The sequence below is a fragment of the Chlorocebus sabaeus genome, chromosome 8 (genome assembly GCF_047675955.1).
Source record: "Chlorocebus sabaeus isolate Y175 chromosome 8, mChlSab1.0.hap1, whole genome shotgun sequence".
NCBI classification, from domain to species: domain Eukaryota; kingdom Metazoa; phylum Chordata; class Mammalia; order Primates; family Cercopithecidae; genus Chlorocebus; species Chlorocebus sabaeus.
Window position 1 is genome coordinate 102,513,227 of NC_132911.1, and position 21,458 is coordinate 102,534,684.

At 39.6% G+C, this 21,458-nt stretch overlaps 1 protein-coding gene and 1 pseudogene across 2 annotated transcripts in view; one reads left to right on the forward strand and one right to left on the reverse strand.

The window, feature by feature from the left end:
• STK3 (serine/threonine kinase 3) overlaps positions 1 to 21,458 on the reverse strand; it is a 332,625-nt gene that overhangs the window by 289,955 nt on the left and 21,212 nt on the right. Inside the window, exons 2-3 of one of the 2 annotated variants that reach the window (XM_038000245.2) lie at positions 7,447 to 7,618; positions 1,448 to 1,528 (exon numbers count right to left, since the gene is read on the reverse strand). Coding sequence is in view for 1 of the 2 variants with exons in the window: in XM_008001185.3 (XP_007999376.2) it covers positions 1,448 to 1,528 (81 nt within the window). In the remaining variant the exon portion in view is untranslated. The remainder of the gene's footprint in view (positions 1 to 1,447; positions 1,529 to 7,446; positions 7,619 to 21,458) is intronic. The other variant, XM_008001185.3, reaches the window with a different exon arrangement.
• LOC119624811 (large ribosomal subunit protein eL19-like) lies at positions 4,262 to 8,105 on the forward strand (annotated as a pseudogene).

Genomic DNA, 21,458 nt, shown 5'->3' on the forward strand with positions numbered 1-21,458 from the left:
ACATCACTAATAGCTTTTCTGTCATAAATTTAGCTGCCATGTTGTCTGACATGTTTTGTTATAAATTGTCTTTGATATCGCTACCTAATATACCTCTTTATTTAGTTGAAATATTTTAAACTTTAATGTATCTAATATAAAAATTGCTATTACTTTCTGTTTTTTTATTTGTACATTCATCTCTTACATAATATTTTTTATAAGAAATATCCTTATAAGCTATGCATAGTGGCCCACATCTATAATCCTAACAATTTGGGAGGTCAAGGAAGGAGGATCACTTGAGGCCAGGAGTTGAAGACCAGCCTGGGTAACATAGCAAGATCCCATCTCTATTAATAATAAATAAATAGCCTTATATTTCCATTATTTGTTTTACTTGCATCTCCTATAAACAAAATATAGGTAGGTTTCACATGTTCATTTACTCTAACAGTTTGTCTTTTAATGGGAGAATTAACATTTACTGAAAAATACACTTGATTTTATTCCTTCCATCATGTTTAGCTTATTATTTTTTTTTTCTTTTTTTTGAGATGGAGCTTCTCTTGTGTTGCCCAGGCTAGAGTGCAATGACGTGATCTCAGCTCACCGCAACCTTCACCTTCCAGGTTCAAGTGATTCTCCTGCCTCAGCTTCCCGAGTAGCTAGGATTACAGGCGCCTGCTACCACGCCCAGCTAATTTTGTATTTTTAGTAGAGATGGGGTTTTTCCATGTTGGTCAGGCTGGTCTCAAACTCCCGACCTCAAGTGATCCACCCATTTCAGCCTCCCAAAGTGCTGGGATTACAGGTGTGAGCCACCGTGCCTGGCCTACCTTATTATTTTACCTTTTTATTTTCTCTATTTCCTTGTCCTTGTTCTTGCTGATCTATAAGCTTCTTTTAATTCTGTTTTGTACCTTTATTATTTTAAAAATTCTCCTATACTTTGCCATTCCATTAAACGCTCCCTACCTTTCTCTCTGCTCGAACCGAGACATGTTTCTCTACTATTATTTTGAAACCATGTCAACTATTCTTCTGCCTATACAAACTGTTTTCCTCACTAAGATATTCTTGTAATATCAACTACTTACCTTTTCCAAAATAAAATGAGCCCCAAGATCTAAAAGGATGGCCTTATGTTTGCTTGCCTAACAAAGTCAAAACCTTCAAGCATATTAATAAGAATGCCATAAGGGATGAACTAACAAATCTCTTGAAAATCATTTCACAGCACATTTCCTGCTTTTTGCTTATATATATGGCCTACTTCTCTGAAAAAACACTATTACCAGATTTAGCACAAACTAATCTTTAAAATTCAGTATCACCTGCCAAATTTAATTACTACTAAATACTATTCAATTCATACAAATATACTCTAGTTGAAAGATTACTATCATACAATATTTTTTAAATTGTTCTGAAATTATTTAGACGCTTTCATATTTTTTGTACTTACCCTTCTCCAAGCTTCTCTAATACATCAAAAACTTCTTCAGGCTGCTTAGTCAAACTGTCTTCACTCAGCTTTTTTAGTTTACTGATTTGAAAAAGAAAGAAGAAAGAAAATATTTTCTTTAAAGACCTTTTACAAAATTTTTAATTTTTAAAATTTTACAAAGTTTTTAATTTTATTTTAATATATTCAGAAGACTATAACAATATAAATACATATACAGTAAACACTCTCCTTTCAAGCCCTCTTCCTCATGTGCCCAGCAACACCTCCAAAAATAATCACTTTTATTAGTTTTTTGTGAAACCTTTATGCAAATATGAATACATATTCTTAATTCCTCCCCTTTGAATATATAAGAAGCACATACACACCCTTCTTTATAAATATTGTTATGTTGTCTACTGTTTCCACTTGACAAAACTATGTTAGAGAGCTTTCCATACAGGTTAACCATCCATAATCCAAAAATCTGAAATCCAAAATGCTCCAAGATCTGAAATTTTTGGAGCACCAACATGATACTGACAATGGAAAATTCCACACCTGCCCTCATGTAATGAGTCACAGTCAAACTGTAAGCACATAACACAATTTAAGGAAAAAAGATCCTCCCCAGCCCGCTTCGGCTCCGACAAATCTTTTCCATGCATGCACAGATTCTCCCACCCAAGCACATCCAAAGAAGGGTAATAAAATGTTACAGGTACAGGCCAGATGCACCAACGATAGGTTCCCCATGATTCCACATGGAGTTCCCCATAGGTTCCACATGGAGCCAAGACTGTGCATTACTCACTGTGGGTTTTTTTCCTTATTCTCTGCTTTGTGGCATAAAGACAATGTTGAAAATCTGAGTAAGTGACAGAAAAACAGGAAGCATTTATGCTTATCTCTAGCACAAAAAGTCAAGCTGCTGGATAAACTGGACAGCAGTGTGGGAAATGTCTTACAAAAGAGCATGGTGTTGGAATGACCACCATAGACAACCTGAAGAAACAGAAGGATAAATTGTTGAAGTTCTATGCTGAAGTGTCAATGAACAGAAGTTAATGGAAAAGTTTTTTTTAATTGCAGAAAACCAAAATGAAGATCTCAAATGTATACTGAAAGAGTAAATCTGTCAGCATGGCAGAGAAAGCATACTACTTAATGGTATGGTGCTCATGAAACAAGCAAAGATATATCACGATGAACTGAAAATTGAAGGAAACTGTGAATATTCAACAGGCTGATTGCAGAAATTTAAGACACAACATTAAATTTTTAAAGATTTGTGGTGATAAAGCAACTGCTGATCATGAAAAAGCAGAAAAATTCATTGACAAGTTTGCCAAGGCCATCACTGATGAAAATCTGACACCAGAACAAGTCTATAATGCTAATGAAACATCACAGTTTGGTGTTAGTTCCCCAGAAAGACTCTAATACAGCCCCTACCGGATAAGAATGCCATGGACAGAGTAACTGTGCTGGTAGGTGCTAACACAGAAGGCACACTAAGTGTAAACCTGCTGTGTGGGAAAGACTGGGTTCATTACTAGACTAACAAAAAGGCATGGGTCACCAGGGACATCTTTTCTGATTGGTTTCACAAACATTTTGTAGCAGTGGTTCGGGTTTGCTGCAGGGAAGCTGGACTGGATGATGACTACAAGATTTTGTTATTCCTTGACAACTGTTCTGCTCATCCCGCTGAAAAATCTCATTAAAAATAATGTTTATTCCATGTACTTTCCCCCAAATGTGACTTCATTAATTCAGCAAGTGAGTAGGGTATCCTCAAATCAATAAAGAATAAATATAAAAACACTTTCTTGAACAGCCTACCTGCAGCAGTGAACAGACGTATGAGCGTGTAAGGTTTTCTAAAAGCAGTTTAGCATTTAGAATATTGTATATGCTATTGTCAATGACTGGAACACAGTATCTAAAGACACAGTTGTGCATACCTGACACAATCTCTAGCTTGCAACTATGTTCAGTAATGATGATGAACAAGGCAGTGACTTTGAGGGATTCTGTATGTCAAGATAAAAAAAAAAAATAGGCCAGGCGCGGTGGCTCATGACTGCAATCCCAGCACTTTGGGAGGCCGAGACTGGTGGATCACCAGGAGATCGAGACCATCCTGGCTAAAATGGTGAAACCCCGTCTCTCCTAAAAATACAAAAAATAAGCCGGGCGTGGTGGCGGGCACCTGTAGTGCCAGCTACTTGGGAGGCTGAGGCAGGAGAATGGTGTGAACCTGGGAGACGGAGCCTGCAGTGAGCCAAGATTGCGCCTCTGCACTCCAGCCTGGGCAACACAGCAAGACTCCATCTCAAAAAAATTAATTAATTAAAAATTTAAAAAACTATAATAAATAAAAATAAAAAGATGTTTGACTTTCTTACATATGCAAAAAAAAAAAATACCTTCAGAGTCTGTCAGTAAGTTGGAAGAAATGGATATCAAATAAGTTTTTAACATTGATAGTGAGTCTACAGTTGCTCATTCATTGACCAATGGTAAAATAGCAGAAATGGGCAGGGCGTGGTGGCTCATGCCTGTATTCCAGCACTTTGGGAGGCCAAGGGAGGCGTATCGCTTGAGCTCAGGAGTTCGAGACCAGCCTGGGCAAACAGCGAAACCCTGTCTCTATTAAGAAATACCAAACGTTTGGTGGGCATGGCGGCACATGCCTGTGGTCCCAGCTACTTGGGAGACTGAGCCTGGGAGGTGGAGGTTGCAGTGAGCTGAGATCACGCCATGGCACTACAGCCTGGGTGGCAGAGTTAGACCCTATCTCAATAAAAGAAAAAAGAAATAGCAGAAATGGTTCTGAATCAAGGTTATGGTAGTAGTAGTAGTAACAATGAAGAAGATGTTAACATTGCAGAAAAAGTGCCAGAAGATGACATGGTGTGATGGGGTTATTTTAGGACTAAAGTAGAATGCATTCTTAACAGAACAAGAAATCACGTCAGTTTATAACATCAAAGAGAGACTTCTAAGACAAAAGCCATTGTTAATGAGGCAGACGATTCTAGAGGAAACATTTTAAAAAGCCATCCAGCAGAATGTTTCCTTATCCCTAGCGGACCTATTTCCTGGTCCCTCAGCTGCTTCTGATGTTTCTTCTCACCTTAAAAAACAAAACAAACAAACAAAAAAAAACGCACACAGTGTATAGTAGTAACCTTTCAATCAAAAATCAGCATCATAGATGAAAACTAAAAGCCTGCCGTTGTTTGTTGTTCCTGCTGTTTAAAAGCTGATACAGGTATTCTGGTAATGCTACTGTGCTGCTTAATTACCCTGAACATATTTATTTTCCACTGTATTAATGTTATGCCATGTTTTTTACAGGTAAGTACTTATGCATGAGCAAGTATAAGAAAATGATTGCTTATCAGTAGCATGTAAATTCAGAGTCAGAAATGATGGTGATGCCAAACAACCCCACAGACTGTCCACATGGGTGGCTGAGATAGTGACACCTTTGCTTTCTGATGGTTCAATGTATGCAAACTTTGTTTCATGCAGAAAATTACTTAAAATATTGTGTAACATTACCCACAGGCTATGTGTATAATGCAAATTTAGATACAAAACAAATTTCATGTTTGGCCTTGGGTCCCAGCCCCAAGATATCTCATCATGTATATGCAAATACTTCAAAATACAAAAAAAAAAAAAAAAAAATTCAGATATCTGAAACACTTCTGGTCCCAAGCATCTCAGATAAGGGATTCTCAACCTGTATAAAGCATCACTGTTCTTTTTTACAGCTGCATTCTATTCAATTACAGGGATACAGCACATCTTACTTGCCCAGTCTTTTGCTTATGGACATCCAGGTTCTCTTTTGATACGATAAACAATGCTGCAATGAGTAACCTTATGTATAAGTCAGTTAATACATGTGCTAGAATATATGTGGAATAAATTCCCGAAATGAAACTGAGAATACAGACACATTCATACACACATCAATATAAAAGTAGATATAATGACAAATAAGTATATAATCACATAACATAATTTCAATAATGTGGTATAACATAAGATCACTATTATAATAACTATATGGTAATTATTAAAATTATTGATTACATTATGGTACATTCTACCTATTATACTTGTATGTTCTATAAATATATATACACATATACTGATTTCAGCAAGTTGTCCTTCATAGAGTTTGTACCAATTTATTCTCCAACAAGCAATATATTAGAGCCTTTCTTTCCCATAGTTTCACCAATAGGGTATTTAATGAAATTATTTGGATTTTAGCCAATCTGTGATGAAAACTTATTAGCTCAGTGTAGACTTAACTTATATTATTATGAGTGAAGTTGACCATCTTTTCAATATGATTAAGAAACTAAAATCACCTACTTGTTCTTTAATCATTTTTCCACTGGGTTTTCAGTCCTTTTCTTATCTGTATACAAAGGAAACTAGCCCTTTTCTTGAGATTAAAAACATTTTCATTTTCATTTTGACTTCACTTATTTTTAATTGTGCCATCTATTTGATTTTCTGCCATACAAAAAATGTCATTAATTTGTTTTTGCAAATGAGTGGATGGTAATGCCATTTACTAAGGTAGGAAACACAGGAAAAAAAAAAACAGTCTGGAGGGGAACAAGATGGGCTCAATTCTAGTCATCTAAAAGTAGATTTCCAGTAAGCAACTGGATTTACAAATCTCAGGAGAGATTTGAACTAGAAATATAATTCTTGGTGTCATCAGCACATAGCTTAAAGCCTTCAGAAGAGACAAAATCATCAAGAAAATGTCTAAGAAAAAATAAGAGTCAAACACAAAACACATATCAAGGAAACACCAATATTTAAGAAATGAGGTCATGAAGCACAAGAAGGTAATATTTGGCTACATCAAAAGCTACCAAAAGTTCAAGCAGCTTCGAAGTTTAAGTATCCATTGTAGAACTTCCACTTCTAGCCACCAGGTGTGACAGGAGGCAGAATTATCTGTCAGCTGTAAATAGCTACAAAACTCAACAAAATGTAAGAAACTATTTTCAGATGCTGGCTATCAGGTATTCCAGAACTAGATATAGTGAGGTCCCCAAGAGAAGGAGAAGAAATAAGATGAGCCCTGCCATCACCCAGGCTTTAGATCTAGAGACTATGTCAGACTGTAGCACAGGAAAAGAAGAACTCAAACAGAACCAAGCAATTTTGCTGAGTTGAAGAAATAGAGCTTAGAGTTTGGTGAGGAATCAAGGCAAATAGAACTTCCATTACAGAGTATCAGGAGAAGGGAGCTATGCAGAGAAAAGGTTCAGCAATCTATCTAGAGGTTTCCATGAAAAGCCAGTCTGTGCAAGCTTACAAAACACTCCTCAAAGCCCAGCAAAACCAGTTTCTAAAGGGGAAAAAAACGATCAGGGAGCAATAAAAAGCAAAATTCCCAGACGTATCACAAGGCAGGGAATCTTTCCTACTATCCAGAGTTGAAAGAACTCCATGAATATAAAGGTCACTCAGAAAAGAACTCAGAACAGCATTATTTTAGAAAGGAGATTATATTACCAAAAGATAAAGGATATTCCAGATTCTCCCTAGAGTAGCTTAAAAACTAACCTCAAAAGCCTCAAGCCAAACCACAAGACAACGTACTTAACTGCCTACCAGAATGAGTCCGTAACTTCTTAAGCAAAACAAAATTCGACATTCACAAACATAAAATTAACAATGTTAAAAAAATCAATCAAAAATTATTAAACCTATGAGTAATCAGGAGCTATAACTCATAAAGAGAAAAATTAGTCAATAAAACAGACCCAGAAACAACAGAGGCGGTGAAATTGATAAATATCTTATAAAAAGCTCTTATGAATATACTTTCACATACTCACAGATGTTAAAGGAAATGGAAGATGAGGGAAAGATAAACAGAAATTTAAGAGATAAAAAATAAAATATTTGCTTTTGTTGCTGCAGCAGAAGCTGTGAGTATGTTCAAGGCTTCAGAAGAGGCTTACCTTTAGCGTCCTCTGCTGTGGCAAAAAGATCTGGCTGGACACCAAGGAGACCAATGAAATCTGCCATGCCAACTCCTGTCAGCACATCCAGAAGCTGATCAAAGGTGGGCTGATTATCCGTTAAGTCGGTGACTGTCCGTTCCTGGGCTCACTGCCAGAAAAGAACCTCGGCCTGCCAGAAGGGCAGGTACATGGACACAGGTAAGCAAAAAGGGTACAGCCAATGCTCAAATGCCAGAGAAGATAACTTGGGTGAGGAGAACAGGAATTCTGCGTCAGCTGCTCAAAGAGACTGTGAATCTAAAAAGACTGATAGCCACATGTATCACAGCCTGTACCTGAAGGTAAAAGGGAATGTGTTCAAAAACAGGCCGATTCTCACGGAACACATCCGCCTGCTGAAGGCACACAGCCCCACAAGATGCTCCTGGCTGACCAGGCAGAGGCCTGCTGGTCTAAGATCAAGGAAGCATGCAAGTACCATGAACAGCGCCTCCAGGCAAAGAGGGAAGAGCATATCAAGACTTTGTCCAAGGAGAAAGAGACCAGGAAATAAAGCTTCCCTTTTCTTGTCTGTACATAGTGGTCTTGGTGATTATACAGATCAATCATTAAAATAAAACACATCTTTATCTGCAAAAAAAATACATATATCTGAAACAAAATTTGTGTTGAATAAGATTAAAATGAGATTAGACAGTGCAGCACAAAACATGAATCATTTGAAAAGGAAAAAATGTTATTTAAATAAAGGAAGAAACAAAAAGCCTGAGTCCCACATGAAAAATAAACAAACAGGAAGGGAAGTAATGAAAGAAAAGTAAGGCAAGGAAGGAGGGAAATAAGGAGAAACATTTTCCAAATTTTATGTAAACCATAAACCCACACAGATGCATCAAATTCAACAAATTTTAAAAGATAAAACACAAAGAGAGAGAGAGAAGGTGAGAAAGAGAGCCAAGATATATTATGATCAAATTGCTGAACATCAGCAATTTGTATAGGTATAAATTTTGTATAGAGAAAAAATACTAAAAGTAGTCACAGGAAAGACATATAGGCATATCTCAGAGATACTGCAGGTTCGGTTTCAGACCACATCAATAAAGCAAATACCACAATAAAGCAAATAAGACAAAAATGTTTGTTTTCCCAGGACATATAAATGTTTACACTATACTGTAGTCTATTACGTATATAATAGCATTATGTCTGAAAAAATATATATACACCTCAATATAAAAATAATGTTTGAGGTGAAGGATACCCACTATTCCCTGATGATTGTTATGCATTATATGCCTGTATCAAAATATCTCATGTACCCAATATATACACCTACTATGTAGCCATAAAAATCAAAAGTAAAAAAGATTTTAAACACTTTATTGCTAAAAATGCCAATGATCATCTGAATCTACAACGAGTCAAAATCTTTTTGCTGGTGGAGAGTCTTGCCTCTATGTTAATAACTTCTTCCTGATCAGTGCGGTGGTAGCAAAATGTTGGGGTAGCTGTAGAAATTTCTTAAAATAAGACAACAACGAAGTTTGCCACATCAATTAATTATTCCTTCCCAAAAGATTTCTCTATAGCATGTGATGCTGTTTGATGCATCTTACCCACAAGTAGAACTTTCAAAATTGGAGTCAATCCTCTCAAACCCTGCCACTGCTTTCTCAATTAAGATTATATTCTAAATCCTTTTTTATTTCCAAGATGGCAGATTAGAGGCTTTTAGTGGGCCTTATTCTCTCGAAAATAGCAAGATAGTGTACAAAGGTCAACTCTGAGAGCTTTAATTCACAAAGGAAAACAGGAATCCACTGGAATCGTGATGGACACCCGAGATCCAAGGAAGACACACAAACACAAACAGCCCCTATGATGGCATCCAATTGATAAAAGTGAGGGAAGCCCAAGTATGCAAGACAGTCAGAAAGCCTCCCTCTGTGACTCACTTTTCCACTGGGGATCTAAGCAACCCAGGTCAAGAAAGAGCACTTTGTTTCTTCCAAGACCTGGATCTAACTTGGGGACAGGCTGGTTTGGAGATGCTGTGAGGGACAGACACTGGGAAAAGCTACTGGCATTTCCAGACCCAGGACGGAGAACAGAACACCATTTTAAATGTGGGTGCATACAAGTCAACCATTCTTTGGCAACCCAGCAGCATGGCCACATAGGCATCTGGCTCTGGAGCAGGACAGGGGTCTTCACAGCCACACTGTAGTTAGTGCCTCAGCACTAGGTGCCAGGATTGTGCTCTCCTCCGCTGCAGGTCTAGGATGAGAGGAGAGCTGCTACGACTGTAGTTTCTCCTGGACAACCAGATTTGGAGCCAGATCCAGGTTGGCAACCTGGAACTGGTCTGCATGTGTCATGGCTGGTTGCCACAGCCTGTTCCTCTGAGAATGTGGTGCAGCAGGGCCCTCTCTGCTCTACTCCCTGGCAAAAATCCAGGCATTTGGAGCAACTGTTTGCCTGGACAAGCAGGCTGAACCACCTCACCCTTCATGGATATAGATCATGGCACAGGGGAGGCCTCTCTGCTCCACATGTAGGCAGATCTAGAGGTATTCAGAGCACCCCCTCACCTACATCCGCAGTCTGAGCTGCCTTATCCTTCCTGTGCATAGACTGTGGTACAGTGGGGCCCTCTCCACTCCACATGGAAACAGATATCCAGGTATCTGATGCACCTGATCATATGGACTAGCAGATTGAGTTGCCCACTTTTCCTGTACAGAGATTCTGTGCAGAGGGGCCCTCTTTGCTCCAGGCCCAGGCAAATCTCCAGGCATTCAGAGCATCTGCTCACCTGAATCGGCAGCCTGATCTACCTCACCCTTCCTATGCAGAGATCCTAGTGTAGGGAGGCCCTCTCTGCTTCACACTCAGACAGATCTCCCAGGCATTCAGAGCATCTGCTCACCAGGATCAGCAGCCTGATCTGCCTCACCCTTCCTGTGCAGAGATCCTAGCGTAGGGAGGCCCCTCTCTGCTTCACACTCAGACAGATCTCCCAGACATTCAGAGCACCCACTCACCTGGATCAGCAGCCTGAACTGCTCCATCCTTCTGTAGATAGATTATGGTGCAACAGGGCCCTTCCGCACCATTGCCCAAGAAGATCTTCAGATATTCAAAGTACCTATTTGCCCAAACTGCCATCTTGGGCCATGCCACTCTTCCTATGAAGAGATCTGGGTACAGGTAGGCCCTCCCTGCTTCATGCCCAGGCATATCTCCAGGCATTCAGAGCACCTGCTTGCCTGGTACAGCAGCTTAGATCACCCCAACCCTCCTCCACAGACATCTTAGTGGTGGTGGGGTCCGGGGGGACCCTCTCCACTTCATGCCCAGGCAGATGTCCAGTCATCTGGAGCACCTACTCTTCAGGATTAGGAGTTTAAGCTGCCGCACATCCCTGTGTAGAGAACTTAGGGCCAAGGAGGTCTCCCAGCGCCACACCCAGGTACACCTCTGGGTGCTTGGTGACTACCCACTGGATTCTCCCTATGCACTGACGCTTGTGCTTGCCATTGGAGGACCTGGCGGTGAAAGTGCCCAGTCCAGCCCTACATATCTTGCCCTCTGCCCCCTCAGGGCTGAGCAGGAAACTCAGACCACTATACAATCCACAAATCAGCCCACTGCCTGAGGCAACGGAGAGCTGCTCCCAGTAAACAAGGATCAAATATATACCCAGTCACACTGGCAACACCTGGCTCTTACCCATAAGGGCCTTCCACTGGTTTACAGGACAAACTCCACAGCCCAATATAAAACCTGCCAACTGAAGTGCATAGGACTATAAAAACAAAGCCAAACGACTCTACACAGCATTATTTCCACTTACACCCCCTAAGGAGAAGGGGAAAGGGAAAGAAGAAAAAACATTATAAGAAAGAAAAAATCCTACCAGTACAAAAATAATCACACAAATTAGCAGTGCCAGTGTCTCCAGATGGGCAGAAACCAGTGCAAGAATACTGACACCATGAAAAATCTGAATGTAGTGCCACCACAAAAGGATCACACTAGCTCTCCAGCAACGGTCCTCAACCAAAAAGGACACTCAGAAATGACAAAGAACTCAAAGCATGGGTTGCAAGGAAGCTCAAAGACATCCAAGACAAGACTGAAAATCAATACTAACACACTTCAAAGGAAATCTAGCAAATAAAAGAAGAGGTAAAGATCTTTAAAAGAAATCAATCAGAGCTTCTGGGACTGAAAAAGGTTTACTTAAGAAATTTCAAAATATAACTGAAAGCTTTATCAATAGACTGGACCAAGCAAAAGAAAGAATTTCAGGCCAGGCATGGTGGCTCATGTCTATAATCCCAACACTTGAGGAGGCTGAGGCAGGAAGATCATTTGAGCCAAGGAACTTGAGACCATCCTGGAAAACATAAAGAGACCACGTTTTTACAAAGAAATTTAAAAATTAGCTGGGTATGGTGGCTCGCACCTATAGTTCTAGCTACCTGGGAGGCTGGGGTGAAAGGATCACCTGAGCCTGGGAGTCCAAGGCTGCAGTGAGCCGTGATCATATCACTGCAAAACAGACAAACAAAAGGAATAAAGAAGAAAGGAATGAAGGCTGATCTTTTGAACTAACCCAGTCACACAAAAATAGAGGAAAATGAACTTTTAAAATTGAACAAAGTCTTTAAGAAACACAGGATTATGTAAAGCGATGAAACCTATAAATTATTAGCATTCATGATACAGAAGGAGAAAAAGCAAACAACCTGGAAAATATATTTGAGGAACTAACTCAAAAAAATTTCCCTCATCTTGCTAGAGTGATAGACATCCAGATACAACAAATCCAGACAACACCTGTGAGATAATATACAAATCCAGACAACACTTGGGAGATAACAAACAAAATGAACATCACCAAGGCATATACTCACCAGGCCATCCAAGGTCAATGTTAAAAGAAAAAAAAAATCTTAAAGCTAAAGAAAAAGGTCAGGTTACATACAAAGGAAACCCCATCGGGCTACCAGTGTGCTTCTCGGTAGAAATTTTACAAGCTAGGAGAAACTAGGGGGATTATTTTCAGCAAGCTTTTTTTTTTGAGATGAAGTCTTGCTCTGTCACCCAGGCTGGAGTGCAGTGATGTGATCTCGGCTCACTAAACCTCTGCCTCTTGGGTTCAAGCGATTCTCATGCCTCAGACACTCAAGTAACTAAGATTTCAGGTACGTGGCACCATTCCCAGCCAAATTTTATATTTTTAGTAGAGACAGGGTTTCACCATTTTGGCCAGGCTGGTCTCAAACTCCTGACCTCAAGCAATCTGCCCGCCTTGGCCTCCAAAATGGTGCTGGGATTACAGGTGTAAGCCACTGCACCCAGCCAATTTTCAGCATTCTAAAAGAAAAGAAATTCCAACCAAGAATTTCATATCCCTCCCACAAATTAAGCTTCAAAAGCAGAAGAAAAATAACATGTTTTCCAAACAAGCAAGCACTAAGACAATTCATTACCGCTAGACCCAACATTACAAGAGATCCTTAAGGGAGTTCTAAACATGGAAACAAAAGAATGATACCTGCTACCACAAAAACACACTTAAGTACATAGCCCACAGACCCTATAAAGAAACTATACAATACAGTCTACAAAACAACCAGTTAACGACTTCATGATAGGATCAAATCCTCACATTTCTTTTTTTTTGAGACAGAGTTTTGCTCTTGTTGCCCAGGCTGGAGTGCAATGGCATGATCTTGGCTCACTGCAACCTCCACCTCCTGGGTTCAAGCGATTCTCCTGCCTCAGCCTCCTGAGTGACTGATATTACAGGCATGTGCCATCACATCCAGCTAATTTTGTATTTTTAGTAGAGATGGGGTTTCTCCACATTGGTCAGGCTGTTCTCGAACTCCCGACCTCAGGTAATCTGCCCACCTCAACCTCCCAAAGTGCTGGGATTACAGGCATGAGCCACTGCGCCTGGCCAAAACCTCACATTTCAATGTTAACCTTGAATGTAAATGGTCTAAACGTTCCACATTAAAGGTAGAGTGGCAAGTTGGATTAAAAAACAAGACCAGATATCATGGCAGACAGGAGGCAGGACTAGATTGCACCTCCCACTCAGAGCCGTGTGTGGAGGCCCACATCTTGAACTTTTGCTCCAGAATGACTGCAGGAATACATTAGGAAAGCCAAGAAAACCCAGAGACCCTCTGAAGGAAGTGGACTGCTCCTGCAGGACCTGGCAGACACCCCAAATATTTTGAGTGCCCAAGCTGTGGAAGTGGGAAAGGGAGATTGTCCACCCCCGAACACACACCCCCAACTGGGGAACGTGAAGGTCTAGATTATGGGAGAAGATTCAGACCTTACCTGGAGCTGAGACCATTTAAAGAGCCAAGAGAAATATGGGCCAGGTGCGGTGGCTCACGCCTGTAATCCCAGCACTTGAGAGGCCGAGGCGGGCGGATCACGAGGTCAGGAGATCGAGATCATCCTGGCCAACATGGTGAAACCCCATCTCTACTAAAAATACAAAGATTAGCTTGGCGTGGTGGTGCGCACCTGTAGTCCCAGCTACTCCAGAGGCTGAGGCAGGATAATCACTTGAACCTGGGAGCTGGAGGTTGCAGTGAGCCGAGGTCGCACCACTGCACTCCAGTCTGGCGACAGAGTGGGATTCCGTCTCAAAAAAAAAAAAAAATACAAGAATTGAAGGAAGAAATATTCAATGAAATAGATAGCATAAATAAAAAACAAAACTTCAGGAAACAATGGACACATTTATAGAAATGCAAAATGCTCTGGACAGTCTCAGCAATAGACTCAAACAAGTAGAAGAATGAACTTGAGAGCTCAAAGACAAGGTTTTTGAATTAACCCAATCCAACGAAGACAAAAGAAAAAGAGTAAGAAAATATGGACAAAGCCTCCAAGAAGTCTGGGATTATGTTAAACGACCAAAACTAAGAATAATCAGCGTTCCTGAGAAAGAAGATAAATCTAAAAGCCTGGAAAAATATTTGGGGGAATAATCGAGGAAAAATTCCCCGGCCTTAATAGAGACCTAGACATCCAAATACAAGAACCTTAAAGAACACCTGGGGAATTCACTGCAAAAAGATCATCGCCTAGGCACGCTGTCATTAAATTATTTAAAGTTAAGACAAAGAAAAGAATCTTAAGAGCCACGAGGAAAAAGCACCAGGTAACCTTTAAAGGAAAACCTATCAGATTAGCAGCAGATTTCTCAGCAAAAACTTTACAAGCTAGAAGGGACTGGGGCCCTGTCTTCAGCCTCCTCAAACAAAACAATCATCAGCCAAGAATTTTGCACCCAGCGAAACTAAGCTTCATAAATGATGGAAAGATAAAGTATTTTTCAGACAAACAAATGCTGAGGGAATTTGCCACTACCAAGTCAGCATTACAAAAACTGCTAAAAGGAGCTCTAAATCTTGAAACAAAGCCAGGAAACACATCAAAACAGAACCCCTTTAAAGCATAAATCTCACAGGACCTATAAAACAAAAATACAATTTAAAAAACAAAACAAAACAAAAAAAACAAGGTATACAGGCAACAAATCACATAATGAGTGGAACGATACCTCACATCTCAATACCAACGCTGACGTAAATGGTCTAAACATTCTACTTAAGATACAGAATTGGCCAGGCGTGGTAGTTCACACCTGTAATCCCAACACTTTGGGAGGCTGAGGTAGGCAGATCACAAGGTCAGGAGTTTGAGACCAGCCTGGACAACATGGTGAAACCCTGTCTCTACTAAAAATACAAAAATTAGCCAGGTGTGGTGGTGCGCACCTATAATCCCAACTATTCAGTAGGCTGTGGCAGGAGAATCACTTGAACCCGGGAGGCAGTGGTTGCAGTGAGGCAAAATTGCGCCACTGCACTCCAGACTGGGGGACAAGAATGAGACTTCGTCTCAAAATAAATAAATAAATATATCTATATATATAGAGAGAGAGAGAGAATTGCAGAATGGGTAAGAATTCACCAACCATCTGCTGCCTTCAAGAAACACACCTAACACATAAGGACTCACATAAACTTAAGGTAAAGGGGTAGAAAAAGACGTTGCATGCAAATGGACACCAAAAGTGAGTAGGAATAGCTATTCTTATACCAGACAAAACAAACTTTAAAGCAACAGCCATTAAAAAAGACAAAGAGAGTCATTATATAATGATAAAAGGCCTTGTCCAACAGGAAAATACCACAATCCTAAATATATATGCACCTAACACTGGAGCTCCCAAATTTATAAAACAATTACTAATAGACTTAAGAAATGAGACAGCAACAATAATAGTGGGGAACTTCAACACTCCACTGACAGCACTAGACAGGTCATCAAGACAAAAAGTCAACAAAGAAACAATGGATTTAAACTACACCCTGGAACAAATGGACTTAACAGATATATACAGAACATTCTACTCAACGACCACAGAATATACGTTCTATTCAACAGCACATGGAACTTTCTCCAAGATAGACCACATGAGAGACCACAAAACGAGCCTCAATAAACTTAAGAAAACTGAAATTATATCAAGTACTCTCTCAGATCATAGTGGAATAAAATTGGAAATCAACTCTAAAAGGAACCTTCAAAATCATGCAAATACATGGAAATTAAATAACCTGCTCTTGAATGTCATTGGGTCAAAAATGAAATCAAGATGGAAATTTAAAAATTCTTCGAACTGAACAATAGTGACACAATCTATCAAGACCCCTGAGACACAGCAAAGGCAGTGCTTAGAGGAAAGTTCATAACCCTAAACGCCTACATCAAAAACTCTGAAAGAGCACAGACAGACAATCTAAGGCCACACCTCAAGGAACTAGAGAACCAAGAACAACCCAAACCCAAACCCAGTAGAAGAAAGGAAATAACCAAGATCAGAGCAGAAATAAATTAAATTAAAACCAAAAAAATACAAAAGATAAATGAAACAAAAAGCTGGTTCTTTGAAAAGATAAAATAAAATTAATAGAACATTAACAAGATTACCAAGAAAAGAAGAAAGAAAATTCAAATAAGCTCAATTAGAACCAAAAAGGGAGATATTACAATTGATACCAAGGAAATACAAAAGATCATTCAAGGCTACTACGAACCCCTTTATGTGCATAAACTAGAAAACCTAGAGGAGATGATAAATTCCTGGAAAGATAAAACCTTCCTCGCTTAAATCAGGAAGAATTAGATACTCTGAACAGATAGACAGCAAGCAGCGAGATTGAAATGGTATAACTTAAAAATTACCAACAAGACACTTGGGAGGCCGAGGCGGGCGGATCACCTGAGGTCAGGAGTTCGAGACCAGCCTGCCCAACATGGTGAAACCCCGTTTCTACTTAAAACACAAAAAATTAGCTGGGCGTGGTGGTATGCACCTGTAACCCCAGCTACTCAGGAGGCTGAGGCAGGAGAATCGCCTGAACCCAGGAAGCGGAGGTTACAGTGAGTCAAAATCATCCCATTGCACTCCAGACTAGGGGACAAGAATGAGATTTCATAGCAAAAAAAAAAAAAAAAAAAAAACCCAACAAAAAAGTCCAGGACTAGAGAGATTCACAGCAGAAGTCTACCAGACATTCAAAGATTTGGTACCAATCCTACTGAAACTATACCACAAGTCAGAGAAAGGGAACCCTCCTGAAATTATTCTATGAAGCCAGTATCACCCTAATACCAAAACCAGGAAAGGATGTAACCATAAAAGAAAACTATAGACCAATATCCCTGATTAACATATAAGTTAAAATCCTTAACAAAATACTAGCTAACCAAATCCGACAACATATCAAAAAGATAATCCACCATGATCAAGTGGGTTTCATACCAGGGATGCAGGGATGGTTTAACATACACAAGTCAATAAATGTGACACACCACACAAACAGAATCAAAAACAAAAATCACATGATCATCTCAACGGATGTAGAAAAGCATTCAACAAACTCCAACATCCCTCTATGATTAAAACTCTCAGCAAAATCAGCATACAAGGGACATACCTCAATGTAACAAAAGACATCTATGACAAACCCACAGCCAACATAATACTGAATAGGGAAAAGTTGAAAGCACTCCCTCTGAGAACTGGAACAACACAAGGATGCCCACTCTCACCACTCCTCTTCAACATAGTATTGGAAGTCCTAGTCAGACCACTTAGACAAGAGAAAGAAATAAAGGGCATCTAGGCCAGGCGCAGTGACTCACGCCTGTAATCCTAGCACTTTGGGAGGCTGAGGCAGGTGAATCACGAGGTCAGGAGTTCGAGACCAGCCTGGCCAATGTGGTGAATCCCTGTCTCTACTAAAATACAAAAAATTAGTGGGATATGGTGGCAGGTGCCTGTAATCCCAGCTACTAGGGAGGCTGAGGCAGGAGAATCGCTTGAACCCAGGAGGCGGAGGTTGCAGTGAGCTGAGATCGCGCCACTGCACTCCAGCCTGGGGAACAGGGTGAGACCCCATCTCAAAAAAAAAAAAAAAGAAAAAAAAAAAGGCATTCAAATAGGTTAAGAGGAAGTCAAGCTGTTGCTGTTTGCTGCTGATACGATTGTTGTTTACCTAGAAAACCCTAAAGACTCCCCCAGAAAGCTCCTAGAACTGATAAAAAGAATTCAGCGAAGTTTCCAGATACAAAATTAATGTACACAAATCAGTATCTCTTCTATACACTAACAGTGACCAAGCTGAGAATCAAATCAAGAACTCAACTCCTCTTACAATAGCTGCAAAAAATAAAATAAAATACTTAGGAATATGCCTAACCAAGGAGGTAAAAGGAAAACTACAAAAAACTACAAGGAAAACTACAAAACACTGCTGAAAGAAATCATACATGACACAAACAAACGGAAACACATCCCATGCTCATTGACGGGTAGAATCAATATTGTGAAAATGACCATACTGCCAAAAGCAATCTACAAATTCAATGCAATTCCCATCAAAATACCACCATTATTCTTCACAGAATTAGAAAAAACAATCCTAAAATTCATATGGAACCAAAAAAGAGCTCACATAGCCAAAGCAAGACTACACAAAAAGAACAAATCTGGAGGCATCACATTACCTGATTTCAAACTATACTCTAAGGCCACAGTCACCAAAACAGCATGGTACTGGTATAAAAATAGACACATGGACCAATGGAACAGAAAGAACCCAGAAATAAGCCCAAATACTTACAGCCAACTGATCTTTGACAAAATAAACAAAAACAAAGCGGGGAAAGGTCACCCTATTCAACAAATGGTGCTAGGACAATTGGCAAGCCACATGTAGGAGAATGAAACTGGATCCTTATCTCTCACCTTACAAAAAAAAAAAAAACCTCAGGATGGATCAAGGACTTAAATCTAAGACCTGAACCTATAAAAATTCTAGAAGATAACATTGGAAAAACTCTTCCAGACATTGGCTTAGGCAATGATTTCATAATCAAGAACCCAAGGGCAAATGCAACAAAAACAAAGATAAATAGCTGGGACTTAATTAAATTAAAGAGCCTTTGCACAACAAAAGGAACAGTCAGCAGAGTAAACAGACAACCCACAGAGTGGGAGACAATCTTCACAATCTATACATCTGACAAAGGATTAATATCCAGAATCTAAAACAAACACAAACAAATTAGGAAAAAACAAACAATCCCATCAAAAAGTGGGCTAAGGACATGAATAGACAATTCTCAAAAGAAGATATACGAATGGCCAACAAACATAGGAAAAAATGCTCAACATCACTAATAGACCAAGAATGCAAATCAAAACCAAAATGCGATACCACCTTACTTCTGCAAGAATGGCCATAATCAAAAAACAATAGATGTTGGCATGGAGGTAGTGAACAGGGAATACTTCTACACTGCTGGTGGGAATGTAACTAGTACAACCACTGCAGAAAACTGTGGAGATTCCTCAAAGAACTAAAAGTAGGCCTGGGCGCAGTGGCTCACACCTGTAATCCCAGCACTTTGGGAGGCCGAGGCAGGCAGATCACCTGAGGTCGGGAGTTCAAGACCAGCCTGACCAACACGGAGAAATCCCACCCCTACTAAAAAAATACAAAATTAGCTGGGCATGGTGGCGCATGCCTGTAATCCCAGCTACTTGGGAGACTGAGGCAGGAGAATCACTTGAACCCAGGAAGTGGAGGCTGCAGTGTATGTCTGCCTAAGCACATAAGAAATCCTCCCTCTTAACGTCCACGAGAGGTACTTTGTGGGTGACTTGTTCTCCACAAAATTCCCAAGCAACTAGAAGAGTGTGTGCTCTAAAGGCAGTCAGTCAAGAATAACATTTTTGGGGGCCTTTGATTAAAAATATTACCTTTATGATGATATTCTGAGGTGTTAAAATTCACAGTATGTCAAAGACAGATGAAACTATGTATATTATATTGTGTTTGCCAAGTCAGGAAAATAGAAAACTGTGCTGTGTGTGTATTTTATATTGACTTTTAATTATGAGATTTTTTTGACTGTAAGGATTTTAAAAATAGACAGTATAAAAATTATTTAAAATTCGTAACTGAAAAGATTTTCATGTAAAACACCAGAAAAAGAGGAAATAAAGACAAAATGACATAAAACATGAATTGTTTACCAAAATAAATCATGTGTTTTCACTTGACCAATGCCTCACAGATTGTCTTTTTGCCTAAGTTAAATTAGTAACATTCCAATTGTTCCACATATTGAGAAAATGAGATGCGGGGACTAATAGAAAATTCTCGTGTTTACTGAATTGCATTCAATAAAATCATTTTATACACTGAAAAAAGAAAGGCCTCTTCTATACTTTGAATGAATAAACTGGCAACAGCAATCAGAAATAGTAAAAACAGGCTGGGTGCAGTGGTTCATGCCTGTAATCCCAGCACTTTGGGAGGCCAAGGCGGGAGGATCACGAGGTCAGGAGATCAAGACCATCCTGGTTAACATGGTGAAACCCCGTCTCTACTAAAAATACAAAAGCTTAGCCAGGTGTGCTGGTGGGCGCCTATAATCCCAGCTACTCAGGAGGCTAAGGCAAGAGAATGACATGAACCCAGGAGGCAGAGCTTAAAGAGAGCCCCTCTGCACTCCAGCCTGGGTGACAGAGCGAGACTCCGTCTCAAAAAAGAAAAAAGGAAATAGTAAAAACAATAACTTGTTAATCAGTCTTATCCTTGTGAGTGAATTCTGTTGCTGAGCAATAACATAGCCTTACTATATTTAGGAAAGCTAATACTTCTAAAATGAATCTTTAAAACTGATACAAAAAAGTATAAAATCCGTTTTAAAAAAATGAGTCCATTATATTCATTCAATATACACTTACTGAATTTGTAGACAATAAGTTACCTGCTAGGGTAATCCAAAAAAAGATTACGTTATAGCCCTTGATAACCAAGAGGCTCCCAATCTAGTGGGAAAGACAGATGAATAAAAGCTAAATGAAACATAAAAATAAAGGTAGCTGACATTTGTTAGGTTCTTTTTTTGGCATTGTGCTGACACTTAACAAGCATTTTCTTTTTTTTTTTTTTTTTTTTTTTTTGAGACAGAGTCTCATTCTGTTGCCTAGGCTGGAGTGCAGTGGTACAATCTCAGCTCACTGCAACCCCCACCTCCCAGGTTCAAGCAATCCTCCCACCTCAACCTCCCAAGTAGCTGGGATTACAAGTGTGCACCAACACGCCTGGCTAATCTTTGTATTTTTAGTAGAGATGGGGTTTCAACATGTTGGTCACGCTAGTCTCAAATTCCTGGTCTCAAGTGATCCACCCACCTAGGCCTCCTAAAGTGCTGGGATTATAGGCATGAGCCACCACACCTGGCCAAACAAGCATTTTCTTATTTAATCCCAATAGCAACATTTTTAGTAGTTACTATGATATTCTCAGTTTTTAGAAAAGAAAACATTAAGACTTAAATGACTTCCTCAGTCACTTGGGTAATAAATGGCAAAACAG